General features: G+C 45.0%; 1 protein-coding gene across 1 annotated transcript; it reads left to right on the top strand.

Moving 5' to 3' along the window:
- Positions 1 to 9,810: 9,810 nt before the first annotated feature.
- LOC147904157 (uncharacterized) lies at positions 9,811 to 13,109 on the top strand. The gene is made up of 2 exons (XM_087372895.1): positions 9,811 to 9,894; positions 10,001 to 13,109. Exon 2 carries the CDS (start codon positions 10,091 to 10,093, stop codon positions 13,097 to 13,099), a length of 3,009 nt encoding a protein of 1,002 aa, XP_087229021.1. The 5' UTR covers positions 9,811 to 9,894; positions 10,001 to 10,090; the 3' UTR covers positions 13,100 to 13,109.
- Positions 13,110 to 13,528: the final 419 nt, after the last annotated feature.

Raw genomic sequence — 13,528 nt, 5'->3', positions numbered from 1 at the left:
TACTTGCAACTATTAGAATGAGAGCCGATCCTGAGGAGTAGCACATTACATATCATAGTTTTAGGCTCGTTTTGGGATCATTAGTTGATCATATAGATTTTTATTAGGTATCACTAGTTGATTACATATTTTTGTATTCAATATGTATAAGCTCACTGTGTGACTGTACCATTTGTAATTTTCATGGACTCATATTTTGTATTTCACTATGATGGTTTTATACACGTTCATACACGTCATTGTCTAGATTCTATTTTATACATGATGTCCGTTGTCTTCTCAATGGGATTTGTTGTTTCTGTAAAACAAAAAATTACTTATTAGTAGTTATGTTGTAATTGTGTTTTGTGCTTTACGACATTTTAAAAATGTGACTAACAAAATTCGTGCACGTACTAACCAAATACACATGTGGACTTATCTGTTGGGGATGAAACTCTGCATGGCTCTTACGCTACCCTAGACCTACATCCATGCAAGATTTGGTTTCCAAATGATTTGGTATGTGCCACATGGAAGGTATAATGCGTACATTTTTGCAAGCACTTCCTACTAGTGACTACGTATGGAAAATGGCACATGTAGTAACCAAATACGCATGTGGACTTATCTGTTGGGGATGAAACTTCGCACGGCTCTTAGGCTACCCTAGACCTACATCCATGCAACATTTGGTCTCCAACTGATTTGTTATGTGCCCCGTGGAAGGTATAATGCGTACAATTTTGCAAGCACTCCCTACTTGTGACTATGTATGGAAAATGGCACATGTACTAACCAAATACGCATGTGGACTTATCTGTTGGGGATGAAACTTCGCACGGATCTTAGGCTCCCTAGACCTACATCCACGCAAGATTTGGTCTCCAATTGATTTGGTATGTGCCACGTGGAAGGTATAATGCATACATTTTTACAATCCCTACTAGTGACTACATATGAAAAATGGCGCACGTACTAACCAAATACACATGTGGACTTATCTGTTGGGGATGAAACTTTGCACGGCTCTTAGGCTACCCTAAACCTACATCCACACAAGATTTGGTCTCCAACTGATTTGGTATGTGCCACATGGAAGGTATAATGCATACATTTTTACAATCCCTACTAGTGACTACGTATGAAAAATGGTGCACGTACTAACCAAATACGTATGTGGACTTATTTGTTGGGGATGAAACTTTGCACAGCTCTTAGGCTACCCTAGATGTACATCCATGCAAGATTTGGTCTCCAACTGATTTGGTATGTGCCACATGGAAGGTATAATGTGTACATTTTTACAATCCCTACTAGTGACTACGTATGAAAAATGGCGCACGTACTAACCAAATACACGTGGACTTATCTATTGGGGATGAAACTTTGCACGGATCTCATGCTACCCTAGACCTAAATCCATGCAAGATTTGGTCTCCGACTGATTTGGTATGTGCCACGTGGAAGGTATAATGTGTACATTTTTACAATCCCTACTAGTGACTATGTATGAAAAATGGTGCACGTACTAACCAAATATGCATGTGGACTTATCTGTTGGGGATGAAACTTTGCACGACTCTTAGGCTACCCTAGACCTACATCCACGCAAGATTTGGTCTCCAACTGATTTGGTATGTGCCATGTGGAAGGTATAATGCATACATTTTTACAATCCCTACTAGTGACTACGTATGAAAAATGGCGCACGTACTAACCAAATATGTATGTGGACTTATCTGTTGGGGATGAAACTTTGCACTGCTCTTAGGCTACCCTAGATGTACATCCATGCAAGATTTGGTCTCCAAATAATTCGGTATGTGCCATATGGAAGGTATAATGTGTACATTTTTACAATCCCTTACGTATGAAAAATGGCGCACGTACTAACCAAATACGTATGTGGACTTATCTGTTGGGGATGAAACTTTGCAGACATCTTAGCTACCATAAACCTACATTCATGCAAGATTTGGTCTCCAAATGATTTGGTATGTGCCACGTGGAAGGTATAATGCGTACATTTTTGCATGCAATCCCCACTAGTGACTACATATGAAAAATGGTGCACGTACTAACCAAATATGCATATGGACTTATCTATTGGAGATTAAACTTTGCACGGCTCTTAGGATACCCTAGACATACATCCATGCAAGATTTGGTTGCCAATCTATTTCATATGTGCCGCGTGGAAGGTACAATGCATACATTTTTGCATGCACTCCCTACTAGTGACTACATATGAAAAATGGCAAACATACTAACCAAATACACCGTTGGACTTATCCGTTGTGCATGAAACTTTGCATAGCTCTTAGGCTACCCTAGACCTACATCCATGCAAGATTTGTTCTCCAACTGATTTGGTATGTGCCACATGGAAGGTATAATGTGTACATTTTTACAATCCCTACTAGTGACTACGTATGAAAAATGGCACACGTACTAACCAAATATGCATGTGGACTTATTTGTTGGGGATGATTTTGGACCAATCGTACATAATCATGTATTAATGTTTGACACATGTTACTGTCAATGAGCACCATTCCATGCTAAACATTGACATTTTTTTCTTAATCTACAATTTACAAAAATTAGTGACAATATTAGTGTAATAATTGCAAGCATTGATATATACGAAATTCAATATGATATTCAAAATGATAAAGTTCATAGAACAAGAGAGAGAGAGAGAGAGAGAGAGAGAGAGAGAGAGAGAGACCTTATACTTGAACACCTTTTCAATGCTTAATGTTTACAATTACTTCACACGGCATTATTTTTAAAATACCTTATGTATTAGATGTGTGAATTGAGATATCTGAAATTCAAAATGATACTCCTAATTTTAAATGTTTATGTTAGATTTGAACAAACTATAAACTGAGATAAACAAAGTAAGAAGAACATCATGAAAGTACCAAAATGCTCATACATCATAAAAGTAAGAACAACATCATGAAAGTACCAAAATGAATGTGTACATCATCGTGCAGAAGTGCATCCCTAAACAAGATATGTGTGAAGCCTAAACAATCATCCTGAATCAAAATCTGATAACTCCACATATGATCCTCTAGTTGTCAACCCCGAGAGCCTGAGCATCACTGGAAAGCAAGGTATATGATGGGTTGACTCCATATCATTAACCGTGAAACCATGGTACCAAGGGTTAAGGTAAACAAGGTGCGGGCCCAAAAGAAGCAAGCTCCGCACCACCCTACCGATGCCAGGTCCTGAAGTGACTATACAACTTTCTTTGCTTGGTGTTTATCTTCTAGAGAAAGAAGAACCTTGATAGCTTGGGGAGTCGAGGGTGCTGCCATGTGAGCCAGTTTGAACGGTCACCACCAGGATTCGTTCTTCAGAAGAGAGACACAACCATTGTGCTGTGAAAGTCGAAGAAGGAAAACCCAGCAAAGGAGCAAAGGAGCAAAGTGCTTTGAGAGCCTCTACCAAAAAACAAAACAAAAGACAGCCGACCCCACTCCACTCCATTGGTGGAGCCTTTAGCACCACTACAGATGGTTGCGTCAGTGGTTGCAGATGGAGTCCCCAAGCTCAGATTGATTATGGAGAGCCGAAGACTCTTATGGAGGAGATCCTGTTAGAGACATTGGACGGTGGAGAGTTCCAACAGTATGTTTGAGATTCATGATAGTGCTTACAGTGTTGGTAGATGGACACTTGACTAGGGATTGCAAGAGGGGCCAGAGCAGGGATCCCCCTCAGCTGCCCGTTGAGCAACAGACTCCAAGGGGGGATTCACAAGCAAAGGCCCAAGAAATCCTAACCTATTTTTGATATGAGATAGCGTGTGGTGCGGCATCTACATGGACAACCATCCTGTGGTGGAGTTGAGTGGTCACGATGGCAGAGAAGTATTTGGCAAAGTTGGATTTTGTGTCCACCCCCCCCCCCCCCCGTTAGGGCTAGGTGAGCACTCTATTGTGCCCATTGCACTCAATGGGGGAACCATGAGACATCCTAGTGTTGCTACTCAATGGTTATCCCCCAGCCAATGTACCAACAAGGCCTCCCCTGACCTTGTCCACCCCACTGAATCCATCCAATCAAGGACAATTGTCCATTCAAGGAGCCCCTCCTGCCAATCAAGGGAAATATAGGACTCAAAATTCCACTTCTTCCACCATTTTTGGGACCTCAAACCCCACTACCTCAGATTACTCCTATGAATCAAGTATGAATTGAGGAGCCACTGAGTGAGGGAAGGAACTAGACCGTGCCCTTTTGACAAGTGACTCCTCATAATACAGTAGTCCTCCATACCAATCCAGCTACGTACATCACTACATCACGCAAGATGAGCACCGACTCACAAACTACTTATGCAATGGTATACATGTTAAGGCCCCCACTGTGCTAGTGATTATTCAGAGAGGATCTGATGAGGACATAGCTATCATATCCACTTCATGATATTCAGGACACACCTCGTCGGTTCACCAACCAATCAAATGCCTAAAGGCAGGGACAATACAAGGGAGTGCCAAGTTATAAGAAAATTAAGGGGAATACCCTGATCTCGTTATCAAAAAACAACACCACGTTAAGGCACAATAGATAGTATGGGATTGTCAAGAGATTTTTGGGAAGTGGCTCAAGACTAGCAAGGGTAAGGATACGATTCACCCAATTTATCAAGCCCTTAATAGAGCCCATAAAAGCCTCTCCCATATTGGAAAAGGTGGCGGAGGAGGAAGGACCAATTGGCTCATTGTGGTACATTCACTCCTAAGGCACAAAATGTTTAAGGAGGACCCCACATGGCATCAGGCCATAGAAGAGGACCATATGTCCTTTTATGGCTTCAAAGAGCCACAATTAGTAGACCAAGAGCCAATTACCCTACCTCAAGATGTGATTGGCTTAGCCGCATTCCTGTTCATAGAGATTAAAATGACTATTGCTACATAATCTAAGAGGAAGCTTTAGATCTCTCTAATTGGATGAATGCACAGCTAGTCATGCCTAAGAAGGTGCCCACTGAGGTAGTAGAAGCCCTCACAGAGGAGCCAAATCTTCTCAAGATACTAGTCAATAAGTTGGGCTAGTACTTTGAAAGTGATGAGACCAATGTTGTACTCCCAATCATCTACTAGAACAAGGGTGCCATGACAATCCTGGATGGAGGTTCATGGGTGAGCATAGTCACCAAATAGTTCTAGACCAAGTAGGATGGAAAGTACCAATCTGATTGTCAAGTTGGTTGATGGAGAAGTGACTCAACCAATAGGATTGTTGAGAGACATTAAGATCAAGACTTTCATGCTCACCTACCATGCATGGTTCGTTGGGTTATGGATTTCCATGGCCAACCAGATGGTTATGATGTTATAGTAGGAAGACGCTTCATGCACACAACAAGTTTGATCTATGATTGGTCCTCTAACCAAATATATGTGCACAAGGACAAGCGAATCATGAGAATTGACCTTAAAATTTGGAAGTCCCATCCCATTTTTGGTAACCTATTTGCAGAGGCGAGTCGAAGACTACTCAAAGGAATACCCCCATGAATGTGCTCCAAGCCTATAATGAGAAGGATGTAGGAGAGGACTAGGATGGACATTGGTATGATCCAGTGCCAAAACCTAAGTTCTCCCATAAACATCCTCGTGACCATTGACTCGATCAAAAGGACAGGGACACAAAGGTCGGCTTATGACTCCAAGGTGCGAAGGCAAAGGTCCTTTCCCATGAATCCCAAGTATGCAAAGATTGTGAGGGAATGAAATACAAAAACTCATCGTTGCAAGATTCATCTACTATATCAAACATAGGGACTAGGTATCCCCCATAGTCATTGTGCTGAAAAAAAAACAAAAAAATTAGAGTATGTGTAGATCTAAAAAAGTTCAATGTTGCCATGCATAAAGACCATGCCCTTCTCACAAAGCATGTGTCACAAGAAAGGTAGCATATTCCTTCCTAGATGGATTATCTGGGTACAACAAGGTATCCGATCAACATAAGATAGCATTTTCCATGCAGTGGGGGAGCGTATGCTTCCAGAGTGATGCTTTTTGGACTGACTAATACTCTCGTCACATTCCAAATATTGATGAACATCACATCCTTTAAGGAGTATTTGAGACATTTCCTAGAGGTATTCGTGGCTGACCTATGCGTACATTCTGAGATTAGTCTTTGAGAGGTGTCATCTTTATAGGATTTTCCTCAATCCTCGTAACTGCTAGTTCTGAGTTAAACATGGGGTGATCTTAGGCCATGTTGTATCCAAGAATGAAATCTCCACATCTTACAACAAAATCAAGCTGATCTTGTGAAGGGTGTGTAGCAATTTACTGGGAATACAAGATAATGTAGAAGGTTTACTTATAGCTATGCTAAGATTGCCCACCCCTTATACAAGCTGTAGATTGTATTCAACTGGACAAAGGCCTATCAAATCTCCTATGAAACTCTTGAGCTCGCACTAAAAGGGCTAAGTGTTACATCAACCATAGTTGAGGTGGGAGACTAAGAGGGCTTAACAGTGCAATGGTGGACAATTAATGCCTAGCCAAATTATGGTGGCCTACTACTCTTTGTAGATGCATCTAAATTTGCTAAACCCTGTGACCCCTGCCAAAGAACTCCCATAGCCCACAAGAAATACTTAAATGTTATTATGGCCCCTTGACCCTCCAAAACTTACAGGCCATCCATGAAGAAAAATAGCTCAAAAAGAGGTTGCCCACATGAAGAATCAGGCAATAGAAGAGGCCCAATCCCACCAGCCTAAAAGGAAGCAAGTAGGGTGAATAACGACTCTGTTAAGACAGTAGTAGAAGGGCTAGACATTCTTGAAGATCTAACCATTTCCCCTGCTAGGTTACCAATTTTCTTTAGGTTTATAAAAAAACGATCCACTCCCCTATAGCTTTCGTGGACCTCGGAGCAACAAGTCATAACCTAACCTCGCAAGAAGTATGCTACCAATTATTATTAGAGGCAATTCTCAAACCTACTCCTGTTCTTGTACAAGCTGTAAATGGTCAAGACACATCAGCAATTGGGTATATGGAGGTGCAAGTATCAATAAATAACCATAGTGTGGCAAGCAAATTTTATGTGATGCCCATAGGTGCTATTGACGAATAGGTAATACTTGGTAGGACATAGTGTTGGGTTATCAATTGTCAGATTGAATGGCAAGAATGAACACCAACATTGACCAGCGGTGACGGCAGTCGCACGTTTGTGACTACACTTTGTTCAGGAGTCATGGAGTCATACAAGTCAGACACATCATCCATCCAAATCTGTAAAAAGACTAGAAACTTGCCTAGCGAAGCTGAGTCTTGAATCATCCTCCTCCACTCCTTCCATCAAGGCCACTACCCTTACCCCAAGTGGGAAAGCCTGTATCATAACAGTGCTTCCATCCTTGAAGGGCGACATCACCAACCAAGAGTGTTCTCCAAGCCAATGCCGATTCAAAATCTAGGGAGAGAGCATCAATATGCAGCCTCAATTCTACCCTTACTTTCCATGCTGAACTGGGACCAAGCCCCTAGACAAAGGAAACCCCAAAGAAGAAGACGGGCACCGAAGTTCAAAAAGCAGAGAAGTCATCCACAGTGCACCTCTAAGTGGTTAGTAGAAGCTCAGGGAAACTATGAAGGTAATGCTTATATTTGAGTACCAAGGACCTACCAAGTGGCTACCCCACCTCCCATCAACCGCCCCAAGGTAGGAGAATCTTGCCCTCCATAACAACCTTAAGGGAGGCACAATGGCACAAGGCAATCTCTAGCCCCATCAAGTGGCACCGTAGCAATAGACCCACAGGAACTTGCCTCTAAAAAGAAGGTAGCACCACAAGAACTTATTGCGTGACTCACAAGGACCACTCCAATGACGTCACGGATGGCATTGTTGTGCCCTCGAATTCTCATGTTACAAAGGAAAGCATCGTCAATTACCGCATCAATGCCACAAGAACCTACTCCTAAAAAGGGTGCAGAGGCAAAAGAACCTGATGCATCATGAGGCAAGTTAGAAGCTAAAGCAATTGGTGAGCCACTATGGATTCCCAAGGGTAAACCCTTAAGTTTTGCCTCCACTTGAGATTCCACTACGCAATCAAGTTCAATAATACCACAAGAACCTGCTCTTAAAAAGGGAGTAGTGCCACAAGAACCTACTATTGCTTTTTTTCTATGGTACCAGCTTCAAAGACAGAAATCCACATAAGGTTGACACAAGATTGAGCTGAGCTACTAGGCTATTGACGTCAAGGCTACAATACTTACAATGGATGCTCATGCCGGGACCGCACAAGTCAACACCAACAAGCTGACAGCACTATTCATTTGCAACTCTAAGGTGCCGCTATCCACCCTACTTATAGGTGCTCTCAACACAAAGGCAATGTGGAAGGAGGAATGGTACCCCAAGCATGTTGTGATTAAAAGCATGTTTACAATTGGAGAGTGTATTCCGATTTGTATGTTTGCTTGCCCTCTACGTTTTAGCAACACCACCGACTGCACATCAAAATGCTCTAACATAGCTTCCCCAAGCCGCTACTAGCGTTGGGGAGCCTAGCCGACTGGGTAGAAGTAGGATGGAGCAAACAGCATCCCCGTGTGGAAGCTCTTGATGCCAGTAGCATGCAAGTTCACAAGTGCATCGGCTGCCATTGGGTTAGCTTGTCTGAAGGGAGAGCGAGAGAGAGCATTGACTACACAGTCCAAATTAGAGAGAGAGCATTGAAGGTAAGAAGGATTCCTCCAATCCAACGATGGAATACTCGACTAGCCCAATAGTCCACCCCCAGGAGTGAGTGCGGGGCTGGCCAACACGGGGAGGTCCTCTAAGTGGGCAGTGGGACTGCATGTAGAATGAAACTTCAAGGTTTGAATTTATCTCAAAGATTTGTCTTGCAAATTTTAGTAAATCTTTTCATATTTTAATTAAATTTTGGCCTTACGCGGAAAGTCTCCAATAAAAACGTAAAACTTTCCGGGAGCCTTTGAAGTTTGAAAGGAACCTTCGGGGTCTGGACTCTCAAGTGTCGAGCAGGGTGCCGGCCTCCCGGCACAGCCTACAGGATAACAGGAGGAAAGGAGTCAGGATTCTTCGGCGTTCGCTGAGCGCTCTTCAGTTCGCCCGACTCTCCACTCATGATATTCGTGACGCGATGCCATAACTTCGGTAAGTTAAGGCCCCTGACAGCCCGAGAGCCCTTTCGGGCTGTAGAATCTGTGGTCTGCATCCTTCCTTTTGGAAATCCCTTGTTTTATCTCAACGACGATAACATCAGGATTCACAGTTTGTGCGGCTATAAACATGCAGGCTTGCAATCCGCGAGCTTGAGCGACTGGGCCCAACCCAGATCTTACACAATCAAGCAGCCTCATCTCCCGCCTTTAAGAATACCGTCAATTTGCCTTCCCCTGCGGGCTCTTTAATGAGTGCCCAGCAAGTCTCTGCAATGGACGTCGTTACCGGCGTTAAGGAGCCGGTGGCGAACAAACTTTGTTCCGTTGGCCTACATCGACCACTGGAGTCCTGGAGAGTCACTTGGGGAGTGTGCCGTCACACCATAGTTCGCGAAGAGGCTACCATTACAACCCCCTTCCAGGAGTCAGGACTCGTCAGAGTGACAGTTGTCTGTAGGGCAATGGGAAGCTCGCTTCGTTTAGCGTGAATTAAAACGCACTAGCCAGCGGCATTACGGCAGTACATCAGTTCTGAACACTCTGCTCAAAGATCGTACAGGGACACTTAGCTCAAAGATACTTGCAAGACCGAAACAATTTCAATCTCGTCTCACGCACACGTAGCCCCCGTAGTGCCGATTTTTCGTAGCAAAGAAACGCTTCCAAGCTGATTAATCAATATCTTTTTTGACTACGTATCACTAAGGAGGTAGTTTTCGACGAATTCTTGGCCTGCTTTGGAATTTCCGTCTATATTGGAGATTTAGTTTTAGACTAGACTGTTTTCTCAAACGGTCGAGGTTTTCTTGATGCAGACTCGAGTGTATTCGGTGAGACTCCACGAGTGACCTAGTCTGTCTGTTCATGAAATTGCCAAGGTTGATATTTGGTGATAATTTTCCAGAATGGGTATCTGTGTGTCCAAGGGAGATCGTTGTGATGATCATCGCTTCTACTTTCAAGAAGCAGAGATCGGCGATGAGGATATAATCAGTTCCCGCTACAGTACTGCACAAGAGTCAGCCCAGGTCTTTACGGAAAGTGATAACCTTGGTAGCTACAATGTTCTCTTCGACGAGTGGGGAGCACAGATGATAGATTCTGATAGCCGCCGGTGGCGTGTGGTGAGTGTGCCTGGAAGCGCGAAGTTGGAACTGCAGGAGCTGTGTGGAGACGAGAGTTACGGGCAAGCATTGTGCAGCAAAAGTTTTAACGGGGACGTATCCTTCTCTTCTAGTTTGTCAGGTTCACTTGCGAATCTCGTTACTAATCCAGGTGCTCCTGCTGCCTTCTCAAACCTTTCACCTGGAGAAACTGCCGCTTTACAGCAGCTAGAGTTTGCGTCCCAGACGGAACAAGTTTCGAGCAGCCCAGCCCTTCAGCAGAAACAATTAGGTAATTGCGTGGTCGATTGCATCCAACTGGGAATACCGGAGTTGCCAGCAAGACCTGTTCAGGGTTCTGAAGAGGTGCTGGTAAACAGTTTGGAGAAACGGAGTCGGCACGACAGAGCAGACGGCTGGGTGTTAAAATCTGCGAGGGTTAGCAGAACCATGAAATCGAGCCTTGTCAAGGCAGAAGGCACCGAATACCAGAAGGTTTTGGAGCTGCAAAGTGGAGGTGGTAGCGGGGATCGTTTACTATATGGCTCTGCTGGCATGGTTGCAACTCAACAGAGAGCGGGCGAGATTAAAGTATTTGCTGCGGAGAAGTATTTCACAGTTTGCGAGAGATCAGACGCGGTGGAAGACAGCACTGGGGTGGAGAGAGCTTTGTCAACGTGCAGCGCGCCGTCTGATGTACAGGACAATGGATCTTCGCATCATCGCAACTCCGCAGCTGCATCTTCGGATGTGAGCTACGATAGCAGGTCAGCGTTAAGCGGGACTCGAAAGTGTTCATCGGATGCGGTGTGGAGTTCCGCCAGAAGTAACAACAAGAAAGAACCATCCCACCGGAACAAGGCTAGCAGGCGATTGGCCACTGCACAGTTGGGAAGCAGGCGGGAGGTAGTTGGGTGCAAATGGTCGGTTTGCTCAGGTTTCTACGCTGTGGATACCGAAGAAAGGGCAGCTCGCAATCCCAGAGGAAAGTGGCAATGCATGGCGCACAGCAGGGTCGAGGATTCAACCGGATTGCCGTCCTTGCGACCCAAACGACTTCCCACCTCCAGTATAGACAGGCGTCGCACACCTGTGAAGCAAGAGGTAGCTCTTTCCCCTTCGGTCAAGCTTGCGAATCTGCTCCACTTTAGGTGTTCAGCATCGGAACAATCCGCTGGTGGCAGCTTCCCCTGGATTTCCAAATCTCCGCGGACGCCCAAGAATCATTCTCAGCTAGGAGTTGTTCATCGTCCCCAGGATGACAACGCCGCTCCTCCTAAGGATTGTGGTCATTTCACTACGTCTGACTCCAAAACACCGCACTCAGCTGGCCGCATGTACTCGAAGCCAAGCTCCCGTGAAGCTGTCGTCTTGCAGAGCTTGACTGGGCAGAGCAATCAAAAAGGAATGGGAGGGATTCCTCGCGTGTATGCGAGTCCTTGCAGAGAGGAGAGTGGTGTTGAGGTCAGTGAACAGAGCCATGTGCAGTGCGGTCCGGATGGACCCTGTGTTAGTACAGGTACGGGACGCTCCCTAGCATCTAGCATAGGAGATTACCAGATCGCAGGACTAGCTTCGCATGGGGAGCGTCGCCTCAAGGGGACGAAGCGGTTGCTTCGTAAGCAGAAGACAAGCATCGAGCCAGGGAGATTATCAGCAGCCTCGGATGAGGATGGCGTTCGACGGTGGCAGCAGCCTGCGCGGATCGATGCTGTATTGGAAGATGCTTCCCGCGACTACCACGAGCAGGAAGGTTCACCTAAGATTCCAGCAAGTGCAAGGTCGTCTCTACTTCCATGGATGAAAGATGGACGTCGTAAGATGTCGCTGGCTACAGAGCAGAGCAGGGAGCAAATTTACGACGTTCCATCTCCTTTGCCCTTGTCGTCAATGCAGCTCCAACCGGTGGACGCTTGCGATGCAGAAGCTGAAGACGTGTCGGACAATCCTGTCGAGCAGCTGCTACTGATGGCAAGAAGACATCGTCTGCTCCAATGTCAAGAATCTCTCGCTGAGAAACGGCCGAGCTTCACATTTCCCAATCTCGTCTCCTTGCCTCCTTCGGTTATTCCATTGGAGGAGTACGCGAGAAACAGCAATGGTGGTGCAACGACAAGGTCAGCGAGCCCATCGGGTCCAAGCAGTCCCCGAGCGGGGGGGTCTGCATTCGGATCGCCTTTCTCAGTAACGGCGTGTCCAAGCGGGGATTATCGAAGGAGGGAGGAGCTGGTGAAGAGGCTGACAGCATACTGTGAAGAGCGTCGACACAGCAGCGACGCCATCAACGGAGCCTTGAACGTGCCTTCAGCAGGCATGGATGAGGAGACGGAATCAGAGGAGCAGGAAATAAGTGATGGATCAAGGCAGCAGCAGGAGGAGGCACTCAAACAATGGAAAAAACCAGGCAATGCAGAAGAAGATCAGGAGGACAGCGATTCGAGCTCCGATTTGTTTGATCTGGAAAATCTGGGACGCAGAGAGAATGGATTAGCAGGAGGGGGGGAGGATTTTCCAATTTTCCAGGAAGAAGGAGAAGGTGGTGATGAACAAGCTTGGTATAATTCAGGGAGAAGGAGGACTAGATGTAGTTTCTTGACCTCAGGCTCTTCGTCTCTCTCAACTTTGCTGCTTAGAGATGATCATGCTCTACATGGTCGTCACCTCAACAACAACAAGACTCCAACATTACATTATCCTCATGTTGATGATGAGCAACAGAATAATAGCATTGCCAAGGATGATGGGCTGCCTTCTAGTACTGCTTCTTCTCCTTGTGCCACTGTCAACAGAAGGCTCGGCCTCTTGCTCTGACTCCAGTCTGCAAAATCTTCATGTTGCTGGTACTCGTAAACTATTGGCTTGTTTGCAGTATTTGGTTGTCTCAACTGTGTCCATGCCATCCTGGGCTTTCTACACACTCACTCCACTATTCAATCATCTCTCAATAACTCGTAAACTATTCACTTGTTTGAAGTATTTCGTTGTCTCAGCTGTGTCCATGCCATCCTGGGTTTTCTGCACTCGCACCAATTTTCAATCATCTCTCATAGTGTATCTTCGAAAAGAATTCTACAGCAGACTGCAATGGAATATTGACCTACTATCAGGTTTTGTGGCTATTCATTCAATTGGAAACTCTTTTTAAAATAATAATAATAAACAAGGGAGCGCAAATGCTCGTGGGCATAGCTTCTATGGTAAAGGATGCTTTTTTCTCTCCCTTAAGAGCTTAATGAGCAA

Source organism: Dipteris shenzhenensis, chromosome 3, assembly GCF_047967505.1.
Source record: "Dipteris shenzhenensis isolate YYH24624 ecotype China chromosome 3, Dip_SZ_1.0, whole genome shotgun sequence".
Taxonomy (NCBI): domain Eukaryota; kingdom Viridiplantae; phylum Streptophyta; class Polypodiopsida; order Gleicheniales; family Dipteridaceae; genus Dipteris; species Dipteris shenzhenensis.
Note: the sequence above shows the minus strand (reverse complement) of the source record. Positions and strands in the feature narration are given on the sequence as shown.

Coding starts and splice junctions, on each gene's coding strand:
- LOC147904157 (XM_087372895.1), top strand. CDS start 10,091: ATGGGTATCTGTGTGTCCAAGGGAGATCGTTGTGATGATCATCGCTTC.